This window comes from Cygnus atratus, chromosome 2 (genome assembly GCF_013377495.2).
Source record: "Cygnus atratus isolate AKBS03 ecotype Queensland, Australia chromosome 2, CAtr_DNAZoo_HiC_assembly, whole genome shotgun sequence".
NCBI lineage: Eukaryota > Metazoa > Chordata > Aves > Anseriformes > Anatidae > Cygnus > Cygnus atratus.
The window spans coordinates 60,928,320-60,951,457 of NC_066363.1; the positions used below are offsets into that span (position 1 = coordinate 60,928,320).

The 23,138-nt window shown below is 36.9% G+C and overlaps 1 protein-coding gene across 3 annotated transcripts in view; it reads left to right on the top strand.

Moving 5' to 3' along the window:
* Window positions 1-17,611, top strand: part of VPS41 (VPS41 subunit of HOPS complex) — a 105,204-nt gene extending 87,593 nt beyond the window's left edge. For all 3 annotated transcript variants that reach the window (XM_035552618.2, XM_035552619.2, XM_050709278.1), the window contains 8 exons: window positions 1,225-1,362; window positions 4,312-4,366; window positions 5,492-5,632; window positions 7,092-7,228; window positions 13,686-13,785; window positions 14,599-14,643; window positions 15,655-15,734; window positions 17,245-17,611. In XM_035552618.2, the coding sequence (XP_035408511.1) occupies window positions 1,225-1,362; window positions 4,312-4,366; window positions 5,492-5,632; window positions 7,092-7,228; window positions 13,686-13,785; window positions 14,599-14,643; window positions 15,655-15,734; window positions 17,245-17,325 (777 nt within the window). In that variant the 3' untranslated portion in view covers window positions 17,326-17,611. The remainder of the gene's footprint in view (window positions 1-1,224; window positions 1,363-4,311; window positions 4,367-5,491; window positions 5,633-7,091; window positions 7,229-13,685; window positions 13,786-14,598; window positions 14,644-15,654; window positions 15,735-17,244) is intronic.
* The last annotated feature ends 5,527 nt before the right edge of the window (window positions 17,612-23,138 follow it).

Consider the following 23,138-nt stretch of genomic DNA (forward strand, 5'->3'; position numbering starts at 1 on the left):
ACAGCATTTCTATATTCTGCTAGCTTCACTTTGAGCTGAATATGATCTTTGCAGGATACATCTTTTATAGATATACTGTCAATGTGCTCCTGACACTGAAATTGCATATATCATCAGAACCAAAGTGACTGCTTCTGCTAATCCACTTTTTACCATGGCAATAGCATTTTGCCAGTAGTAAAATAATCTTAAAATGATTAATTTGTGAGAACTTGATAACATACTGCTTACTACTTAACATTTTCTGAGGTATTCCTTATTCACATTGTAGATACTTGTCTTCTCTGGTCAATTACTTCTTGTTTGCATCCTTCCTCTTTCCCTACACTAAAATGGGGTTGGACGGTGGTTGCAACTCTGAAGAGCATTTTGCTGTTCCAGGCAGTAAACTGCTTGTCTTTCTAGAGCAGTAGCTTCCATACACTTCAGGATTGTTCTGGTTTGTGCAGAATTACGGTATCACGGGAAGCTCCACATTGCTATTCCAAGAGCACCTCTTCAGTTGGAATGTGCTGTCGGTAGAATGCGTAACATGTAACTGCAGTCTTGAACTCTGTTAGGGAGGGAAGTTTAACTTGCTGCTGTGTGCTGGTTGGGGTTCAGTGCATCGATCTGCTGGAGAGCATGGGTTTATGTTTTAGAGATCTGATTTTAGCAAACAGCTTTATGAAGTGTGCAGCCTGCAGCCCAAGTGCTTTACAAAGACTGGCTGTCAGTTTATGGAGGAGGTGCATTAGTTTCAAAGTGTGAGCCTGCTTCCCTTTGGGTAAAAGGAACCCTCCAGATTATTCTTAAGACTTATTTGTGCTCATCAAGAGAGAAGGGGCTTTGCCTCACTACTTATAGTATGAGTACTTCAGTTGAAATATTTCATAATCTTTGCTTATCCATAATGGTCAAGCATATCTATATAACCAAAATGTTTCATATGACATATTTGTCCAAAGTTTTCCATAAAATTCAAAATCCAGTAGTTTCCTTGAAAGTTAAAGACATTTACTCAAGTGTTGCTGAAAGCCTCTTTAACAGAGGTGGTTTACAGAGACTGCTGTGATGAGGGTACTTCAGAAAAATGTAAAATTAGTCCTCTGAATTGGTATTCAATCTCTGTGCATTTTAGTATGTACTATTATATACCTGCGGAAATTTGGAGGAGATTTTTATACAGCAGAGTCCAAATAATGTTATAAAAGAGTTTTTAGTTCCAATTCTTTTTATTTCTAGTATTTGCACAAGCTTTTCAAAAGAGATCACCATAAAGGACAACGATATCATGAGAAACAGATCAGCCTTTATGCTGAATATGATCGTCCAAATTTACTACCATTTCTCAGAGACAGCACACACTGTCCCCTAGAGAAGGTAAGCCCCCCAAGATGTGAAAACAAGTCTTTGATTTTTATGTCTGTCACTTGTAGTCTGGTAAATTTGTAAATGTGTCTGGTACTGCCCTCTGCTGCCAAAAGGAGGAATCCCTTGAGTTTGTGATCATCACCTGCAGAAGTGATGCACCCACAACTGGCTGATAGCTGAGACCTTCTCTTAGCTCAGAAGGCAGAAACTGTGGCTATTTTTAATGCAAAATTCCCAGATTTGCTCTTGATGCATACCTAAAGCATATCCATGCATCAGTGCCTGACCTGATTAGACAGTGGGTTGTGGTTGCAAGAAATCAACAGTTGTTTTGAAGAACCTAAAGCTACTCAGTGTCAGATCTTAAAAAATGAATAACTGTAACTGGACTTTTTCTAATTTTGTATTCTAAGGTCCTAAATTGCTTTCCAGTAGTTTACACAATGTAACAGTCGCTAAAGGAACAGAGCCAAAAGTGTTTTGACTTTGTACTTCTGCTAGTAGACTTAGAATTTTACAAAGTATGGTGTTGCCACCTTCTTTAACCTTTTTATGTTTTCCCCTCCTTGATCTTTCTCATCAGACAAAAAATAAACAAACTGATGATGGGCATATTTTGATTTTTTTTTTTTTTACCCTTCTTGTATTAAAGTGAGTGGAACGGAAATTTGAGTTTTCCTCTTCAGCTAGGTCATTATTTTATTATTTGTGGTTTTGCTGTTAAGCTCTGCTCTGCTCAGCCATTCTGAAATGTTACCTCTCTGTGTGCAATATAATGATGACACCAGTGGAATAGTTTAAATGTAGTATCAGATATTGCATTTTACATGGTTAGCACTCTAAACAGAACCAGTAGCATTCTTAGCACCTCTCTTATTTTGCTTGCTTTTTGTAAACTGTCAGTCGTCTTTTCTGCAACAGGAAGCACTGGAAAATACTGTGTTATCCTTGCAGCCTTGGTCTTTGAAAATATCCAAAAAACTAGGTTGTCTCAGTGATCTTTCTAGACAATGAGCCTGAGAGGTTTCCAGCTAGAGACTTTTGTCAGTGATGCCTGCTTTTTTAACTGTGATTCTCTCTAGCTTTTGCCTACTGTGTAATTTGCACAATCATGGTTTTATGTATCAAAACTTACCTGCACTTCTTTTTTCTTTTGATGCAAACTAATTTTAGTTATTCCAGATCCAACCACCTATATTCAATGATGGGTGATACAGAAAAGTGTAGTGCATAAATGATGCTAGCACACTGCTGGCACTGCTTTGCTGAAATTAAGGGCTGTGAAAAAGAACACATCAGAGACCCATGAACCTTTAGAAAGTTGATGCAATAATCATAGAAGTGAAAGAAAACAATATTAGAAAAAGAGTCACTTTAACCTTATGTTAAAATATGAATATGTTTCAGTAAGAAAGAAGCTAAAGAAGAGAGGAAGGATACCAACAAAGTACAAATCTTAACTGAATTTACTTTTGCTGATAATCTATAATTATACTTCTTACCTTACATGTCATATAATAATGCTTTTTGCCACATACAAATCTTTGCTCCAAGGAAATACAAGGGGAAACAATTATTTCCCAGATATCCGTATCTTCAATTCCTGTTAAGCAGATTCCAGCGCTGTTTAAAAATGACAAAGGAAAAAAAGAAGAAAAAGAATAAAAAACCCACATTATAATGGACAAATTCACACTTACTGTTGTCATATATAAATGATAAACCATGCAAGACTAAATCATTCCTGTTCTTTAACAGTAAGCCACTGTTGTTCAAGTTTAGTTTAGCAACTGTTTTATAAAACAAACTGAAAGAGAAGTACGGTTGTTCCCTATTTTCCTCTAGAGGGAGCATGACAGTCAGTAAATGTGCAGCTCCTGGAAATACTGAATACCTGGTACTTCGTACTCTAATGTCTAAGTGGAGAGAAAAAAGATTGTCAGCTGTGTTTATAATATATTCATTAGTAATTATGGATAGTTACAAGCCTCCAAAGTATCTAGTTGAGAAATCACTACCCCTGCTCTGAAATTCATTGTATATATCTTTAATTTGCAGAGTAACCCATCTGAAACAATTTGAGAATGGAAGGAAGAGTTAATTCCTACCTATATCTTCAGCTGTAGCTGTACCTTATCAACTTACATTTTTTATTTCCAAGTATAACTGTCTTTATTGGTGAACGTTTGTTTTTGTAGCAATGCCATCAATCTTGAGTTTGCTTTCTGCTTTCAGATTGGAAACAGACATGGCATCATTTATAGCATATCCAGCCCTTCAGTTACTAAAAAGTCTTTGGTAATCAGTTTGGTAATTTTAGTAACTGTGGTTTTGGTCAACTGTGCACAAGTTCTGTAACTGCTCATGGCATTGGCTCTGATGTCTTTAAACCAAATTTACAAGAAATGCTTTCATACTTGGATTAGATTATTTTTTATTTTGTTGTCTTTGAGGCTGTTCGCAAAAAATTTTGAGGTTTCTCTCTCTACCTCCCCAAGCAGTTCTGGTTACCCTGCAGGTATGTACAGATCTACATTCATTGTGTTAAGAATGAATGTCAAGTAGACCTCTATCACTGGAGACCTCATAAGTCTACCTGCAGGAAAAAAGTCTTGACAGTAGATAACCTTAATGCTTTTGGATTAGCCAACTTTTGGAAGGAGAAAGAAGTTGCCAGTAGATTTAAAGCTAGAGATTGACATAATCCAGACTCAAATGCCCATCCTGTCTCCAGACTTATCTTAGAGAAAAATCAAAAAATGCCATGGAGTTTCTCCTTTTAATTAATGCCAGAGGACCTGACAGTACTTATTAAGGGAGCTCTGTTCCTGTCAAAATGAGTAATGCAACTTCATGGAAAAGTATCCTTTAGTCTCTTGTAGCATTGATGATCAATAAAATATCATGTTACATGGTTCCCTGTATTCTCTTTCCCTCCTCCCTTCTCTTAAATTCAAGGCTCTAGAGATCTGCCAGCAGAGGAACTTTGTAGAAGAGACAGTCTATCTTCTGAGTAAGTAACTTTTGCTGTGATAAAATATAACATGCATTTAATCTTGTTATAAAGTTTAAGCTGCGAAAATATGAGTTATTGTCTACGATCATTTAACTTGCTTTCCCAAAGACAAAGCTGCTGGTATATAGTCAATAGAACCAAATAACATGATTTAGAAAGTAGAACAAAGACTGGATTATTTGTATGATGTCTTACATTCATGTATTGTGTTACTGTGTTTCTGGTTTGTTGTTTTTCTTTTTTTTTTTGAGGTTTTGTGTTGGTGTGTTTTGGGGAGAGAGGTTATGGGGGCAGAAATTGTTTATTTTTGTGATGATCTCCAAGAGTAAAGTAATCCTATCTGTTTGAAGGGAGGGGAGAAATAAAACATGTTTTGCTCTGTATGCATCTCAGAAGCTTGGTATTGTCTTTTGTTGAGGTGGAAGATTTGCTTATGTTGCTTTTTTTTTTTAATAAAGTTAATTTTAAACTGTTTAAATTTAAATTTAGATTGTTAGCTTCCCCAGCAGGACAAGGTATCCGCCTCTAAATGGGAGACATTGTATGACTCTAAGATTTTTATGTATTAGTCACAAACAGAATGGAAAGCATTTATTATTGATATAATCAATCTTTGTTTAAATAAGAATGTTTTGTGGACCATTTGAGAACAGAGTAGGATTTACTTAAAGAACAGTTCAGAGTTTATACTACTGCTTCCTCTTTCTGTCATTTTCCATGGGTGTAGGCTGCACTATACTTAAGGCAAATTAAGTGTGTCCATGGAGGCTCTTAACAGGGGGTAACTCATGTTAAAGTTTATATGCACACATATACACACACACACTCAACCTTACATCAGATGTTGCTGATATTTAGAACCCCTGATATGACCCAACACATCCTTAAGAAGGTCTCTGGGTCCCAGCCCAGCAAAGTATTTGAGCCCATGTTCAGGTTGTACTGACTGCTCTGGGATTTGCATACCTTTCGTCAAATTAGATTAGATTAGGTCTTGAATTAGCCTGAGGCAACTTCACACTTACAAAATTCATATGGAAAGAGCAATACAAGCTTCTTAAGTATTTATCAATGCTCAGTACTTTAGGGTTTATTATCTCTTTACTTATTCTGTTCTTCTAGGTAGAATGGGCAATAGCCGCAGTGCCTTGAAGATGATAATGGAAGAATTGCAAGATGTAGATAAAGCTATTGAATTTGCCAAGGAACAAGATGATGGAGAACTTTGGGAAGATCTAATTTTATATTCTATCGACAAACCACGTAAGCAGGATAGTTTCTTAGCAGCCTTGTTAGCAGCTTAGCAGCTATTGCAGGTGAAGGATTGATTTATCCACACGCATGTTAGCAAAATGTTTATGGATAGCCAGGAAGGTGTTTTGGTTTGTGGAGCTTGCCATAGCTGTCCTGGGCATAAAAATGTCCAGTAAGGCAGCACGTGGGCATGCTACAGAATGAGTACTTAGGGATTTAACACTTGACTAAGCTCTGCATAGTTATGTCCTTACATCAAGTTAAGGAGAGAATGGTGCTTTTAATTTGGCAGTATATGAAGCTTTATTTTTAGACACATTCAAAACATAGTCAGCAGGCTTGATGAGGATGTTGTGTGGTCTGTTTATTACAGCTGCTTCCCTTTGAAATTCTGAAAATGAAAAGCCTACACCTGTCTGCCCCTCAATAAAATAACCATGTTGTTTTGTTTCTGTGGCACAAAGATAAGATCTGCAATAACAAGAGTATTTTTGCTCTTCATGATATGAACGTCTACTCAACTTTAAAGTTCAGATAGAATCAGAATCTATCAGAATCTCCTAATCAGTTTTGTTCAGGAGGGAGATTCAGAGTTCTTATGACTGGGAAAATAGAGAATTGTTTTAACTATCCTGTTAGTTTTACAACCTCTTCTGGTGCTTTAAATCAAGACTGTAAAATCTCTGTTGGGATCTCTTTATCCAAAGGATTGCATGTCTTGTAGAATTAATATCAGAATAAATATCTTTTCATCACTTGACCACTAATTCTGACAAGCAAGAGCGAACAAAATCTGTTACTCCTTTAGAACAATAGCCTCTCCTGGCACAGCTTTGTGGCATTCCCACACATACTGTCATCGGTTACCAGGGAGAAGAGACCAGCACCTCCCTCTCCACTTCCGCTGCTCACGAAGTTGTAGAGAGCAATAAGGTTGCCTCTGAGCCTTCTTTGAGGTTCATCCTTCTAGTGTTTCATTTAGCCAGTTGCACTTCAAAAAGCAAGACTTTTGCATCACTCTTTTCACTGCTGAGAAACAGGTTCCCTTGGAGTTAGGTTAAATACTTACAAATATGGTTTTTAACCCTGTAATTAAGTATGGAATATTCAAATAATGAAGTTAATTTTCTGTTTCTGTTTGCTCAAATGCCTTTTTTATTGAATTGAAATGTGTTATTTACTCACGTTTTTGATGACTTGCACTGGATACTCTGGTATCCCTTTTCCAGATAGCCTAGGAGTTCTGTGCATTGCCAAACTCTGTGTCTTCCTCTTCCCCAAAGGCCTATTTTCAAGTGAATATATCTGCGAGAAAGATGTAAAGGCTATATGAAAGAGGCTTAATGCTCTCTCTCAGTATAGAACTGTCATAGAAACAGCCAAAGCCTCTGGCTGTCACTGAAACATCCTTTGATCAGGTGTTTGCCTGGATTTTTATCTTAATTTACTCGTCTCTTGGTTTTCACAGCTTTTATTACTGGTTTGTTGAACAATATTGGAACACATGTTGATCCCATTCTTTTGATCCACCGCATTAAGGAAGGCATGGAGATTCCTAATTTGAGAGACTCTCTAGTGAAAATTCTTCAGGATTACAACTTGCAGGTAAATGTTGCATTCTTCCTGTGATAATCATTTTCAAAAAGACAAAAAAAAAAAAAAAAACTTCACTACGGAGTAGCATGATAAATCGTTAATCCTGAAGGCTTGTTCATTTTGTTCGGATGTCTGCCGTTACCAACGTTACCAATGTGAGTCGGTATGAAACTTTGACAGAAAGGGTAGGAATTAGTCAGGATGAATACTCTCTTCTCTTAGATAGCTTCTGGTCTTCTAAATCTCTCTCATACCGTTATAAGCCTTGTGGGTAAGTAGAAATGTTGAAACCTTGGATGATATAGGTATTTCTTTTAGATCGTGACTTTGAGTATTTCAAAGAAGCATTTTAAGTGTCTTGTTCTCCTATACATATGTAACGTGCAAGGAGGTACCCCAGATAGACAGGTACATGTCTGTATAGACTGCATGTCGTAGCATTATTTGCAGGTTTTTGATTGACTTAATTAGATACTACTATCCTTCCAAAATAATGCTAGCTAAGTTGCATTCTGCGTTTAAACAGTTACATGTTAATCTTGTTGCTGTCAGTACCCTGCTGCTTGCACTGCTGATCCCACTGTTACTGCATTCTGTGGAAATCAAAATGGAACATTTTCTACGTCTGCGCCCAGAGTGATTTTGCCTATATGTGAAGTCTGTTGGTGGCTGATGAAGTCGTTTGGTTACATTTTGGGGAGGAAAGAATCCTTTTTGTCTTCAGATAGCTTTTAACAAAATTACTTTGGGATTAAAAGGATGTATTTAACCTCTAGAGCGGTATCTAAAATTATTTGCTCTTAGCATTGAAGTGCTTCATGGATTTTAAGTTAATTCATTTTAAAGTAGATTTGGATAGCTCTGGGGCTAAAATTTATACCTCTTAGGAGTAATAGAAATTAGGGAAGCTTAATGTAAATTGTGCTTGGCTTGCTTGTACAATAGCAAAACAATATAGCAAAAAGAAAAAAAAGAAAGAAAGAAATTAAAGTGACTATTTTTCTTTACAGAAATGTAAGCTATAGCTTAAAATAAGACTGCTCCTGAAGTGTTACAGGAATGTGAAGTGCACCGTTATAAACAGATGGTGTGTCTACACTGAAATTTAAAGATGCGATCACAGCTCTTGAACATGCTCACCTAAGTATCTTTAAGTTGGCAAGCTCAGTTTTTGATAGAACCATTTTTGCATTAAGCGTGTGCTTCATGACACAGATAGACCTTCGTGTAAATAAATGTCTTAAGCAGCGTTTCCTAGCAGAGGGCAATTCCACCCTCACTTCATCATTACTACTGCTGCCTCGTTAGCTGTTTCAAAGCTGGTCTCTGGTGTGTTGGTATGATGCCTGGTCGCACCTTTACATCATGTTGTGCAGGTTCGTGCTGTGAAATGTATGTCCTCTATTCAGGCCTGAGACAACTCCTTTCAGATTCCTGATTTGTATTACCTAATGTACCAGACACTTCAAACGTGTATAGTGATCCAAATTTTTTTGGTTAGGACTTCTGTGATTTCATCTCTTCAGATCACCAGTTTTGTATGTGCATAAGTCTCATCATTCCCATTTTCAAAGGTAAAAAGGAAAATCTTGTGCCAAGAACCACAAATCAGGAGAATACGTGAAGTTAGAACCCATTGCTTGGCTTGCAAGTTACTGCCAAATATGAAAACTGTGCTGATCTTGTCATAACATCAGCTCCCAAAAAGTATTGCAGCTGTGCCTTTCTGTTATTTAATTGTGACCTCCTTTGGCAAGCCCTGGTAAGATTGTTTTATGCAAAACTGTACTTATGCAAGTATTCAGGTACAAATTTCCTATTATGCTCCTAAATTTCTGTAGCAGTAAACATTTCATTAGATGTGATTTGAAATGTAGGTATGAGCTAAAAGCAGTGCTTTAGACAGACTTTCTCTCTTTGAAAACAATTATTTACATGACAACAAATTCAAGTGAATGAAATTGAATGGCTGCCAAAACATGCCATATGTAGCTTGCACTGTGCATTAGAGAATCCAGCGAGGAAGTCTAGTAATGCAACAAAATTTGTTGTAACTTCTTTTTTAATCTGGCATCTTCCCTGAATAATATAAGTTTTTATTAAAATTGGCATATTGCAGATATGAAGCAGATATCATTAGATGAACTGCTGCAACTGTCTTATGTGCTACCCTAAGTTCACCTCAGCTCTAAAGTAATGTGGATAACTTACACATGTGTGAAGGAGCTAATGTTTGCTGCCAAACAAACATGGCACTGAGATAGGATTAGGTATTCTATTGGGTAAAAATAAGATGCTGATCATGTGAGACTTTGCTCTTAGACCACAAGTTCAAATAAGTATTACTAATTTATTTCTGCTGTGGAGTTACAGCTCTGCTTTACAAGTAGGGGTCTATCAGCTACCTTATTATTTTTATCAGAATACCATTTTTATTTTCCCATTTCAGGAAATGCAATTTCATACAACCTAAAGCTGAGCATATTCCTAAACAGTGTCAGGAGTATTTTCCTAAACAGTGTCAGATTTAAGCACTCATTTAAGTGAATTGGGAATTAAGTGAATTTAAGTGAATTGGGAATAAAACTACAGATAGTTATTGCCTTTTTTCACCTTCCCTTCCTAAGGATCATTTTTTATGTTTTCTGTTCGTCATCTTCAAAGTTAATGTATTAAAACCACAACAGATAATTGGGTGCCACTGATATTTTATAATGATGAAGTTTACTTCCTGCTGAAACAATAGCAATTTTAGTGTTTTTGTACAGTAACATTGACAAAGTTATGAAGACATAGACAGTAAAAACAAAGTTACAGTTGTCTGCATTTCAACAGGAGTAGTTACTAAGTGTAGTCTAAAACTTTTTTTTTTATTATTTAGCTCCTGAAATCTAGTTCTTCAGTGCTATAAATTTGTAGATAAAATAGGCCACGGACTACTTCTTTTGAATTTATAAACTTCTGAGGATATGGTGTCTTAAGGAGGGACATGCATATTTAGTAGGAATAATATGTACCTAGTTCATTTTTTAACAGTCAACATTTCCAACATAACTAAATACCATTCAAATCTGTGACAGGCTAACTGTATTGAGCCAAGACATATTAATATCCTGGCAAAAGCTTAATACTTTTCATCTTTATTGTTTGCATTTAAAAGGGCTTGCAAAGACAAAGAATCAAAACTTAGCTATCTCCGTACAAGTGAAAAGTTGTCAAGATAAAGTTGTGGTTTTAAGAACTGACTTTTATATTTACTTAGATCAGAACACCAGCCAGCTGTATTGTCTTTTTCATCCAACAGTCCTTAAATTCTTTAAATCTGCAAGTTCGTTTTTTCTACTGAAAGTCAGGATTCAGTCAGAATAAAATATTTTTTTACAGTCTTCTGGAGTCAAACTGAATTTAACTGGAGCTCCTATATAAGAACACCTTCACTGGAGGAAAAACAAAACAAAACTACAAAAAAAAAAGTTCTGAGACTCAAGAAGTTCTAATATTCTTCGTCAACAGTGAAATATTTGAATGTGGGAGGAATGCTTTCTCCTGGGATATCCAACCTGTCTTCAGTCAGTAATGTGTAAACTCCTGTCAAAAGGCATTTCCTAGACACAGATTTTTAGTCTGGTGCCTGTTTTTCGATTTCACATTCCAAGGTAGCAGCAGTAAGAACAGGTCAGGATCTGCTGACAGTGATTTAGGCTTCTAAATGAGGGATGGACAACCAGCTTCACACTCTCACAGCCAAAAGCTCTGCCGTTTGAAGACCATCCTGAAAATGCAGGTAGTTTGCTACTTGCTTTTAAGTAAGCATGGTATTTGCCTGTTTTGAGCCCCTTGAATGAAATGGATGCAAACAGCTTAGGCTTGATCAGCACCAAAAAATAACATTGTTCTGGTGTAATCTACTTTCCACACTTAGTGATGGTACTTTTCTTAGACTCATACATGTCCTCTGTTCCCATTAGGACTTCACCAGTGCAATTATTTTTTAAACCTCCCTTACCAACAGAGTGAGGTCAGTATTGCTTTTATGTGAAAATTGTAGCAAAAATTGACATTTACTAGGATTTCTGTGCAAAGTAAACATTCTCTCTTTTTTTTTTTTTCCAATGAAACTAATGCTATTGGTTTTGTTTTATTTTTTTTATATACATCATCTTTGGACTGAAATTCATCAGCGTTACAGTGATTTAGTCATAACAAAGACCTTCTCTCTCTAATGTGTAGTCAATCTTTGTATTTGCCTTTATTATTCGCTTCTCTGAGAATTAAATGGGAAAGGAATATGAAATTGTTCACATGTGTTCAAGTCTCTGCTATCTGATCTCACAGTGGTCTTAACTTAGGAATTAGGAATCTGGGAAGCTTTCTTAAAGTAAGTCATGTAATCATCCTCCAGGTCTGTAGTTTCTATAGTTGCTGTATCAGACTTCTCTCTCACAGCGAAGGCTGATATAAAAAGTCCCTTATTTGTACACTTGTGTGTTAGCCATAAGTCTGTTACATTTTCTGAATTTATAAAATAAGAATCTTTTCAGCTTCTGTCTATACCTAAGTGAAATATACAAAAAGCTTGTGTTGTTGGAAGAGATGTAAACACCTCCCTCATTTCAGAATGATGTGCCTAATTTCTGAACCTTTTTTGACAATTTTTAGAAAAAGACATCAAAAGATTTTGGTATTCTAATATTACGCCCCCTCTACCTCAGTTTTAAAATATAAAATCAATTCATTTAGATTCAGTACCTCTAGGTTTTATGGATTAGCCATTTTACTCAAATGTTATTATGTTATTAGTTTAAGCATGGATTGAACCTGCAGTAACTCTCTGATGGATAACTGGGGCTGTCCATCCATAATTCTTCCATTCGTAGCATTCATGTCTGTCCATTCACAACAGAGGTTATGAACTAACAGACATCAATGATAATCTGATGAACACTGATTGAAAGAGCATCTGGAAAAACTGTTAGGCTCTTCTGAATCCGAATAAGCCGCTGTTCAGACACCTTAGAGGCACTAGGGGGCAGGTGGCAGCTTGCACAGTGGGACACCAGCTTCTTGGTCATAATGACTAAAAATAATGCGCTTTTGATTGGTTTGTGACGCATTTTGGAAGCATTTAAGTAATTGTCCTTGAGAAACTTGGGTTTGGTTGAGGGCTAAGCTGAATCAAGGCCTGAATGTATTCCTTGTGCTTCAGGTATACCCTTCTGCATACTGCAGTGGTTTCCTTTAAAGATAATATTAGGCATATGTAAATCAAGACTTTCTAAATTAAATAGTTTTCATGGCTTGTGGTTTTCATTCTGCAGTAGCACCTTCTCTAGTATAGTCAGAAAATCAGATTCTTTACCTCAATAAATGATTTGGTTCCAGATGTTTTCATTAATTTAGTAAAGTAATATATCCACTTAAAACTTCTTTCTCTAGCCTTAACATAGTGTCCTAATTGTGTTTACGGTCCTGTGCTTTTTTAAGGGTAAAAAATTTCATTTTCACAAGACTTTTTTCAAAGTCTCCTGTAGTACAAATAATCAGGAGAAACAAATGGACACTCCCTCTTTATAACACTTTTTTTTTGTAGGTTTGTTCAGCTTAAAATTGATTGTGAACCTCTTTGAAAACATTTTTCAGAACAATTGCAGTCTTGGAAAACAAATTTCCAAACATCAATTTAGTATGGGGTGGAGGGAAGAAAACTTTCACAAGTTTTAATTTGTGTTTGTCCTATTTTCATGAACTTTCCTCACTAGGCATTGGGAAATAATGCTCTGTGTAATTTTGATGCCCTTTTTGTGTTTCACAACGTTGACAGACAATAACATGTCAATCTAATGTAAAATACTGAATAAGTTTAAAAAAAAAAAAAAGGAATCTTAAGACTTTTGCTAAGGAGGAACAAAATCTGGATCTTTGGTTAATTGCATAGGCTTTTTTAATATGGCTAACTAAATGACACCTCAGTAGGAAATACGTATGAACAAAATATATTTAGAATTACTGTTTTTTGGAAATGTTTTATGATTAGTAAATGCCTTTCCTAAAGTAAGTAGGGAAGGTCTGGAAAAAGAGAGAGAAAGTTTTGAAGAGAGTTTGGAGAAAGTTTTGAAGTGGTTTAGAGACCATTTCTGAGAGACAATGTAAAAAAACGTCTCTCAGTTTTATTTTCTTAAGAGCAGTTGACTGGAAGATCGTCGTAATTTACAACAGTAGTATGTTTGCAAAGGATTTTATATTTATTTAAATGTGTTTTTTTCATTTAAATAGAGGTGGTAGTAGCAGGACGTTCCTCTTTTCCTCCTTTCCTTTTTGCCCCCACTGCTAGAGGTATAATTGTTTGGAAAGGCTTAAACATTCTTTGTGCTTTCTATAACAGCAAAACCCCATAGATGACTTGCCAAAGTAGCTGCTATGCCCATCTATTCCATAACTACTGTATTTTGTGTCCTTTGCACAATAGATCTTGCTGCGGGAAGGTTGCAAGAAGATACTTGTTGCTGACTCTCTTTCTTTGTTGAAGAAAATGCATCGAACTCAAATGAAGGGTGTTCTAGTGGATGGTGGGTACAGAGGAAATGTGGTGACATTCAAGGTTTTGAAGTCTTTTACTTGGTTTATAAACCTAAGCCACATGACAGTCCATTTTGGAAGCTGACGGAAAGCCTGAGTATTATACCTTATTTGTAGAGTACAGTAGGGTGCTAGCTGCTTTCCCTTTTGCAAAGAAAGCACTTGTATTGCAAAAACAAGACCCAGAATGCAGCTTTTCACTTTCTTAGTCTCAGCATAGCCAGTAATATATTTCGTCCTGAAGTCTGTAACAGTGGAAAATGCTGTTCAGTGCCAAAACAGTCAGGTAATAATAATCTGCAACAAGATAGTTTTTAGAAATAGTTTAAAATATTTTACAAGGTGCTAATTGTGTACGTGAAAAGTTCTGTGATTCATGCAAGATGTGTGTTAATGCCATGAGGCAAAAGCTGATGGAAAGACAGAGGATCAGAGCTTCTGCTAGAAAACGCTGCAGAGAAATCAGGAACCCATCCTGTGCTGCTTTTTTTTTTTGGAGTTTGCCTTGTGTCTCTACAGCCCTGTTCTTAGTCTAGCTCCTGCACTTCTGCCTGCACTGAAATCAGAGGAGCGAAACATTTTTCCTGCTGTTAATAGAATATTGCTTCAGTATTGCTCTTCAATTTTTAATAGTCTGTGGTAGGTATCTTAAGGAAATACTTTAAGATCAAGATCCATTTCTGTAACAGCAATATGTTAATGCCCGCTTTATTAAAAGAAGAAAAAAAAAATGAAACATGGAGTATGTTAATAAAGTTGTTACAAATTTATACAAATTTCATTCTTTTTTTTTTTTTCCCCAGAAGAGAATATATGTGAATCATGCCTGTCTCCGATACTTCCTTCAGGTAGGATGCTTTTCTGGAAGAGTAAGAAACCGTCTATTTTTATATTTTATGAGGACCTACTGTTTGCTGTTATTCATAGAAATGCGTAATACTCTTCCCTTGGTAATCACTGTGTAAATTTCAGTCTCCTGTGTGAACCTTGCTGTTGAATTCCAGTGTGGGAACAGAGTCTAATTTGAACATTTTTGTTGTAGTAAATACAGATTTTCTTTCTTCTTTCTTACTCATGTTTGATTTTCTTATTTTCTGTTTTGCAATATATCGAATGGAAGGAACTTTAATCAATCAACATACATATTCTTAAAGATTATCAGAACTGTGAAACTAAGCTGTTCCCATCAAATCTTGCTTATAGCTGTTTTATGATTTATACAGAACTTGCAGACTATAAACTTTTATGGAATATACATTTTGTCTGAGTGGTAGAAAACTCATGGCTTCAGTCACTGCTGGCATATTTGAAACAGCTTATAATGACTGTAGTTTTAAAACATTTTATAAAGTTAGTCTTGAAACTAGAAATTCAGTAAACTATTTTTAAAGATGTACATTCTGCAAGAGAACTATATTTAGAAATATCAGCATAGTCACCAGGCATCTTAAGGAGTAGTAGTTTGACCAGGAAAATATCTGTTATGGCATCTTCAACAAGAATATATAAGACAAAGTATACAGATAAAAACCAGTTTTTTGTTTGCCAGCTGTGAATAGAACGAATCATAGAATGGTTTGGGTTGATAGGGACCTTAAAAATCATCTAATTCCAGTCCCCCAGCCATGGGCAGGGGTACCTCCCACTAGACCAGGTTGCTCAAACCTGACACATTACCTGATAGCATCACTCTGTGTGGTTTCTCTAAATAAGACAGAATAAATTGGAATTAAATATGATAAAGATATGACTTGATGTATACACAGTGTGTATAATGGAATGGGGGCGTATACAGCTGCAGTCACTGAATTCTTTGTTTCATTGTCCTCTTGTAATGGATTTACTTTTCTTTTTCCCAGATGCATCCAAGTCCTTCAATGTGGTAGTGTTCCACTGCAGACACATGTTTCACAAAGAGTGTCTCCCGGTATCTAACACAGTAAGGAACTAGCTTACTATCTCTGTCACCTTTGCCAAAGACAAAAGGACAAATCATGTCTCCTTTTCTCATTTGTGGAGAAGGGCATGGCTCTATCAGGAATTATAATACTATTACAGTAATTATTTGTGATGGTACCGTGTAATAGAATGTGAATAGGGAAAAGATGTGTTGGGCCACTGTAACCAAAGTACGTGCAATTTAAAAAGAAATTGCTGCTGTTTGAGAAGTACATTACCAATTTCTTCAATCTGAATGGGCAACACAACTTTGAGTCATACAGAAAATATGACACATTTGAATTTTTATTAGTTCTTTTCTGTTGCAACAGCTTAAATATGTTTAATTAAAGAAAAGAATAAGGTATTTTTTCAGGTGATTTTTATTATATGAATCTGATCCCAATTTGTGTTTCAGAAAGCAAATATTTAAATATCTTTGCAATTATTTTTATGCTTAGAATGTTTTTCTTCATTAGGGAAATATTTTTTTCAGTGAAAACAAAGTAATATCTAGATATAACCATGTTTGAATTTAGAAATGAAAGCATAAGAATAGTACTAAAATCACAAAGGAAATGGGATTTAAAATTTGCTGATTCTGTTTCTCTCTGAAAATGAACATCTAGTTAAAAAATCACTTTGAGTCACCGCAAAGTGACCAAGCAGAGTGCTTATAGCCATATGGTACAGCTTGTATACTTAAATTGTTATCATAATCTTAATGAATATTAGATCGCTTGCACAAGAAAGCCCACCAACTATTATATATTCAAATAATATTTACCACAAATGTGATTATCTGACAAATAATCTAAAATTTATCTAGCAATCACAGTATGCTGAGACAGGGGTGGGACTGGGTAACTCATCAAATGTGATTTTTAAATGTGACATATTACATAATATTTATTCTGTGTTACATATTAATATACAGGTATCTGTCCATATCTGAAACAAATTCTCCACTGCTATAGTATTTCTTGGCTTTAGACAGCCAGTTGTGTTACTGATACTTGGTTACTGGTGATGTAAGTTAAGGAAAGTAGTGTGTACATAAAGCATCACAGAGGGCTAAATGCAGCAGTAACGATGAGCACTTATTTGATAGTAAACAGAAGGGTGTTCAGGTGTGACTGTGACTAAGACATCCAGTGGTCAGTGGAGCCAGCCAAGTGACTTAGTCTCTTCTTCATCTGTGAAGATAATCAGCAACATTTTGAGTCTGTATTTTTCATCTTTGTTGTGGAGAGAATTTGACTTACTCGCCTGGAGGGTCGTGGTAATACAAGTGGGGTGAATGGTGTACGGCCCTCTGACTCCAAAACAACCTGTTTTACCATGCTCCACTACATCACCTTCCTAAACCTATCCATGAGTATGTCTGTAGGGAACAGCCTGACAATGAATAGTGACACTGGGACAAACATTGGCAATTTTCATTCATCTTCCCACATTCTAACCTGGCTATATTTCTCTAAGAGGCTCGTGATTTTTTTTTTCATTTCCAGGTATCTTCTGTCCAGTTCTGCAACATATGCAGTGCCAAACACCGAGGGCCAGGAAGTGCAATCCTGGAGATGAAGAAATAGCAGTCACCTTGTTCTACATGCCAGTGTGTGACACCAAATCTGTTAGGACCATGCAGAGCTACTGTAGTTTTTGTTTACTTGTCATTTCTGTATATAATTCTGAATGTGATTTAAAACTGTTTTCTTTAAGTTATCCTGCTTACCAAATACTTTCTGGAAAGAGAAGATGTGAAAATCTTTACCTAGGAACTCCTTGTTCTGCAATTCATATTTCACTGTTCCTCTGCTCAGCTTGTTCATTACTTAACTCTGGAACAGAAAAGAGAAATAAAAAGGGGGAAAAGAAGTTTGGAGATTTGTGTTTGTATCAGTTAAACTGCTTCACATATTGGGAACATATCATGGTCACATAAAGAAAGATGAATCACTGTGAATTCAGCTCACCAAACTACTGCAGTCCAGATTTACTCTGTTAGTGAACTGTTTAACTTTAGTGATACCCATGAGGAGTCTTACTGCTTTCCGTGGAGCTGCTTCAGGACTTGAAGCTGACTGTGTACTGAATCATATATTAAATTAACAAACTTGTTAATTGTTAATTCCATACATTGGGAATGTACCTTTTTTTGCGTGGCAACACATTCATTTTGTTATAAACTGGTTATTTACTCAGTCTTCACAGTGCAGTAGTTTATGCAGTTATGTTTTCCTAATATTAAACCCATCCAGAGACTTTATTTTTAAATGTCAGCAGTAGGTCTTTACACTTATAAAGTAAGTGTAAATGTAGTATATGACTTCATTTAAATACAGAAAAAAGTGGCCTTTCAAAAATGAGATATCCAAGATTTTCTTTTGTCCTTGGGAGCTCAAAAGAGGTAAGTTAAATAAGTCTCTTCGGATATTAACAAAAACACATTTATTTTTAATTTAAACATCCAAAGGAAGTGATTTTTCAGAGTACATTATCACAGAATGTAATCTCTTCATAATGTTCTCTGATGAAATTAAGTAATACAAGCATCCCTATGAGAAGTTATTTTCAGAACTCCAAATATTTTTCCTCCATTTAGTCACTGAAGTTTGAAAGTAAACATACATTGCTTCACCAACAAGTTGTGAAGTTTGAACAAGTAGTTAATATCTGAAGTTTTGAAAGAACACTGTAGCAATACTGCAGTGTATCTGTAAAACTGGAAGATGTAATCCCTCTAAATTCTTCCATACCTTATTCCCATGCAGGTACACCTTAAAATGATCTATATTAAAAAATAAAAATAAAAAAGGATTTCTAGTTGATGTAAATTCACGATACTCTCTTGCTATCCTCGAGGCAGTTGGCTGAGCTGCTCTAGAAACCCAATGTGTGATTTTGTCCACAATGTGGCTCTGTATAGTACCAGAATACAATTTTAAGTATATTATAAATGCCGTAACTGCATAGTTACAGACAACAGAACTATCGGTAAAAGGCTAGATCCCTCAAAACATAGCAATAGTATTCTGTTGTGATAATACAAATAGCTGAGGGGAAAACAAAAAATGGTGCAGGTTATTTGTGGACATGCAATAGATGAAGTAACGGAAGGTTAGGAACTTGGTAGTGCAGAGCATGGTCTGCATACATCAAACTTCACCCACAAGAATTACTGCCTGGCTCTGTAGCAGTTCATTTTCAGTGGCTAGTACACATTCTCGGGTTTATTGTTCATTTATCCCTTCTTTGCTACACTGATCAGCAAAGTTGCTTTGATTCCTTGTAAACAAAATGCTCCAGTAAGCTCAAGGGCTGTTTCATCATGATATTTGAGCTCTTGCATGCCAGTGAACAAGTTTAAAAACTTTTTTTTTTTAAAACCTTTTCCTCAGTAGCTCTAAGCAGCTTTTCCATGTTATACCCTAAGAATGAACTGTGCAGCGCCATAAGCTGTCAGCTTCCAGGAGGAAAAAAGTCAAATTGCTCTTGCACAGTTATGCCACAAGGTGTTCTGTAGTTCACTTATGTGATAATTTAAAACAAGTATGTTGTTTACTTCAGCTTGGCCTTAAATTCCCTAAAGCATTTGAGCATTTAGTGACAGCTTGCCATCACTGGCAACCATGTTGCATTATACCCTGGCATATTCTTTGCATTATGCAAGTAATTTTAAATCACTGTGTGAAAATCTAATCAAAATCTTCTCTAAATCCAAAGCTTTTTTTTGTTTGGGCTTCAGGGACTACCCTTTTCATGTTCTTGAATTCCAAATCCCCTATTTAAGCTTTCAGCAAGAAGCACACAGTCCTGACTTTGATTCACTTTTCTTCCTAAGAAACATTCACATCATAGAAAAAGTCTGAGGCTGGAGTCTAAAATATTCAGCTACCCAAGAGCTTTTCTTCTGGAGAACAGTTCTGCCTAATAAGTAACCATAAAGTTGCATAACCCTTCACGAAAGCACAGAATAGTACCTACCAGCTTCACCAGAGCTTATTTAAGATGTCAATCCATTTATCACAGTGCTTGTGCTTCAAACTGAGGTAAACCTAAGGTAAATTTAATGAGGGATTTTTATTGTTTTTTCTTCACTGATCCATTCTGTTCTGTATGATTTCTTCAGTTGTGACCAATTGTAACTGCAAGGATATGTGATGGGCCAAGTAGGAATGTATTCGTCTGCCATATCAATGAGACAAAAGTCATAATGAGTCTTAGGATTATTTATTTTTAAATCAAAACAATTTATTGTTTTGAAACCCACAATAGGCATAGGTGATAGGTTTGGTGTCAATGTTAGGCCACGCTGAAATTTTGTCAGTCCCAGGTGAGGGGTGGCTGTTACTTATAAATGTTCTCTGTTCGGGTGCTTATTGGGTGTTCTTTTATGGCTGACAGTGTCTGAAAGGGACTGGGACAACCTCTGCAGATCTTTTGGGACTTACTGATGTTGAGATGCATGATTGGTTTTTGCATCTCCTACTACAGCTGTGTTTGCAGGCTGGAAGCTATGTCTCAGTGGGCTTGAAGCAGCTTCCTGAACATCGATGTATTGAATCAGCTGTGCTTGGTGCGTGGGCAAGAACCTGCTGTCCTGCATTACGTGTGTCAGTGGGTCAGTTAATCCTTTGAGGAGTCATGCCACATACAAGGTGTGTCTGTGTGTCCTCCAGCTGCATCTGACAGGCGCTCTCCTCTGGGGAGCCTGAAGGCAGGGGGTCTCCTGTGCAGGAACAGGAATAAGTTGTTAGGTCTCTGACAGATGCTTAACGCTTTGGAGGGCTGGAGGGCTGAGCGTTTTAGGCAAGTTTTACCACTGAATTTAGTAGGAGTAGTGTTTCACCGCAGAACTGGAGCATGTGCAGAGTGCTTAGCTGTGCAGCAGCAGCAGCAGCAGGACAGGTTTCTGCAGCTATTGCTTCGCAGCAACTCTGGTGTCACATCAAAAACTGATGGTTTTGTAGCTGCCATTTCTGGCCTCCCTAGGCTTTTCTATTCCACGCTCAAAATTAAAGATATATATGGCCCTTGGGTAACCGTGCTTTTTGTATGCCTTAGGTAGACCCTTCAGGCTTTAACCTTATGCACAACTCTGTCAATATGCAAGAGGGAAGTCAAGTGCTGCTCCTTTGGCTATGGTGGCAAAAGGACAAAAGTTGGACAAGTTAACCTGGACTGCTAAGGGCAGCAGCTGAGTGCTGAGGCACAGGAATGAAGGAATTGTCTTGTGTTACTGAGACACACAGCAACACAGAATGAGTTGTTTCTATGTTTTTAGATCCACATCATGTTCCTAACTGAAAAACCTATTTGAAATTCGTGGACAGTTGCTGCTACTGGCTTGACTGCAGAATTGTCAAGTACTACTATAAAGCAAAGAACAGGAAATATCCACTTGTCTGCAATGTTTTGTAACTAATGTTTTTAGTAGGAGATTGTTGCAACATCTTTTTCTAAATTTTGGCTGATAGGTGGGTAATCACTGTCAATACTCTGTATAGACTGCACAGGCTGGCTTATCAAGTTTTCATCTTTAGAACTTTATTCACTTTCCACCTTAAAGTTAATGGTTATTGAGCTAGAGTCTTCCCATTTCTGATCTGCTGTGACTTAGCATTCAAGTTTTATATGTCTCAGTTGCCTTGGAAAATACCGTGTCATCTTGGCAGGTTGGTTGGATCAGTCCTTGCATGTGTCATTTGATAGTAGTTTGAAAAGAACTTGCAAGAAAGTTCTTGCCTAATGCTGAATGAGGGCCTTTATCTGAGGAAAGCCTCAATGAGAAGACTTTTCTCTCTTTCCTGTTGTGGGGTGCACTTCTGACTTCATATCTGTGCAGCATTACTTTTACCCGTGTTTACAAATACTAGACACAACATCATTCTCTTCCTCTCTAGAACTTCTCCCCCAAGCAGGTTTTCACCGAATACTAGCTCTAAATCAATTGCTGTACTCTCAAAACAATTTAAACAAAACTTCTAAGTAAGGAGTCATTCTCACATCTAGGGAATAACTCTTTAATTACCTTCTTTTGGGACTGAATTTTTACTCCACTGTGCCATGAAAGATTAATTTTGTCTTGGCATTAGAGAAATCCCTAGATGATAGTTTTCTCTTCTTCAAGACAACACATGCTTTCTTTTACTATAATCAAATATTAAATTATGCTGAAAAGAGGACATCTGAAGTGTCTGAGGTATCAAACACACAGGAAAGCAGGATGTATGAGAAGTTCTAAGAGAAGGCAGTGAGTCATGGTGGAAACAGCCTAAATTTAGTCTTAAATTAAATTCCAGGGGGATCATAATAAGCTTTTGCAACAGAGCAGGTCTTAGAGACCTTTATGTGTTCAGGCTGTGACTTTATTTCCCCCAGGAGTTTGCAATCTGAATGGACAAGGTGCCAGTGGCTTCTACTGCTGAGTCGTATTCGCAACCAGTTGTGGTGCTGCAGCAGCAGGAGTCAGAAACCTGCCAAGTGGAGGTCAGTTCCCCTGCAGCCTGGAGGAGCTGGCAGAGGTAGAGATGTTCTAGATTAATTAAGGGCTAGAAAGTGGCAGGAACTGCAGGGGACAGTTGAATGGTAGTTTCTTTTCCCCTTGATTTTAGTGCGGTCCCAATAGGATTTAAGTCCAGTGAGATTGATGAGGTCTTGGTGATTGATCATGTCTTGGTGTGTGATGGCTGCAGAGTGGCATTTTGCAAGATACTAGATGCATGGTGTATTCCAGATCACATCAGATGCAGATTTCTTTGTTTCTGGTGGTAGCGAAGGACGAGACCACAATAAACAGTTGTGGTGGGCTTTTTTTTTTTTAAATCAGATTGAGGGGAAATGTTTTTAGAAATGAGCAACTGTCCATATATAATACCACGCCTTGCACACAGTAAAGTAGTAGCACTGAAAGGTGCAGTTGACAATAGTGTTTTTACTCTGCAGGATCTGTTGAACAGGAGCTCTTCGCACATGCTAGCACAAGCATCACTGAAGCACTTTGCAGGGTCCATCACCAGCTATTAACAGTCCCCATCTGGAATTTCTGCAAAGTAATTGAGATCTTTAGTTAAACAGAGTGGAGTTAATTGACCCCTGGAGTACACCACTAGTGACTTGCCATCTGTACTTTGTGCTGCTGATCACAACCCTCTGGGCCTGGCTGTTCAGCCAGTTTTCAGTCTACCTGAAAACAGTTTTCAGTCTACCTGAAAACTTACTCAACTTCCTCTTCAGCAGCTTACTTATGAGGATGTTACAGTAGACAGCCTCAAAAGCCTTGCTAAAGTCAAGATAAACAATATTTTCTGTTTTCCACTCATCTACCAAGCTAGTTACCTCATTGTGGAAGGCAATAAGTTTGGTAAAGCATGATTTTCCCTTTGTAAATCCATGCTGACTG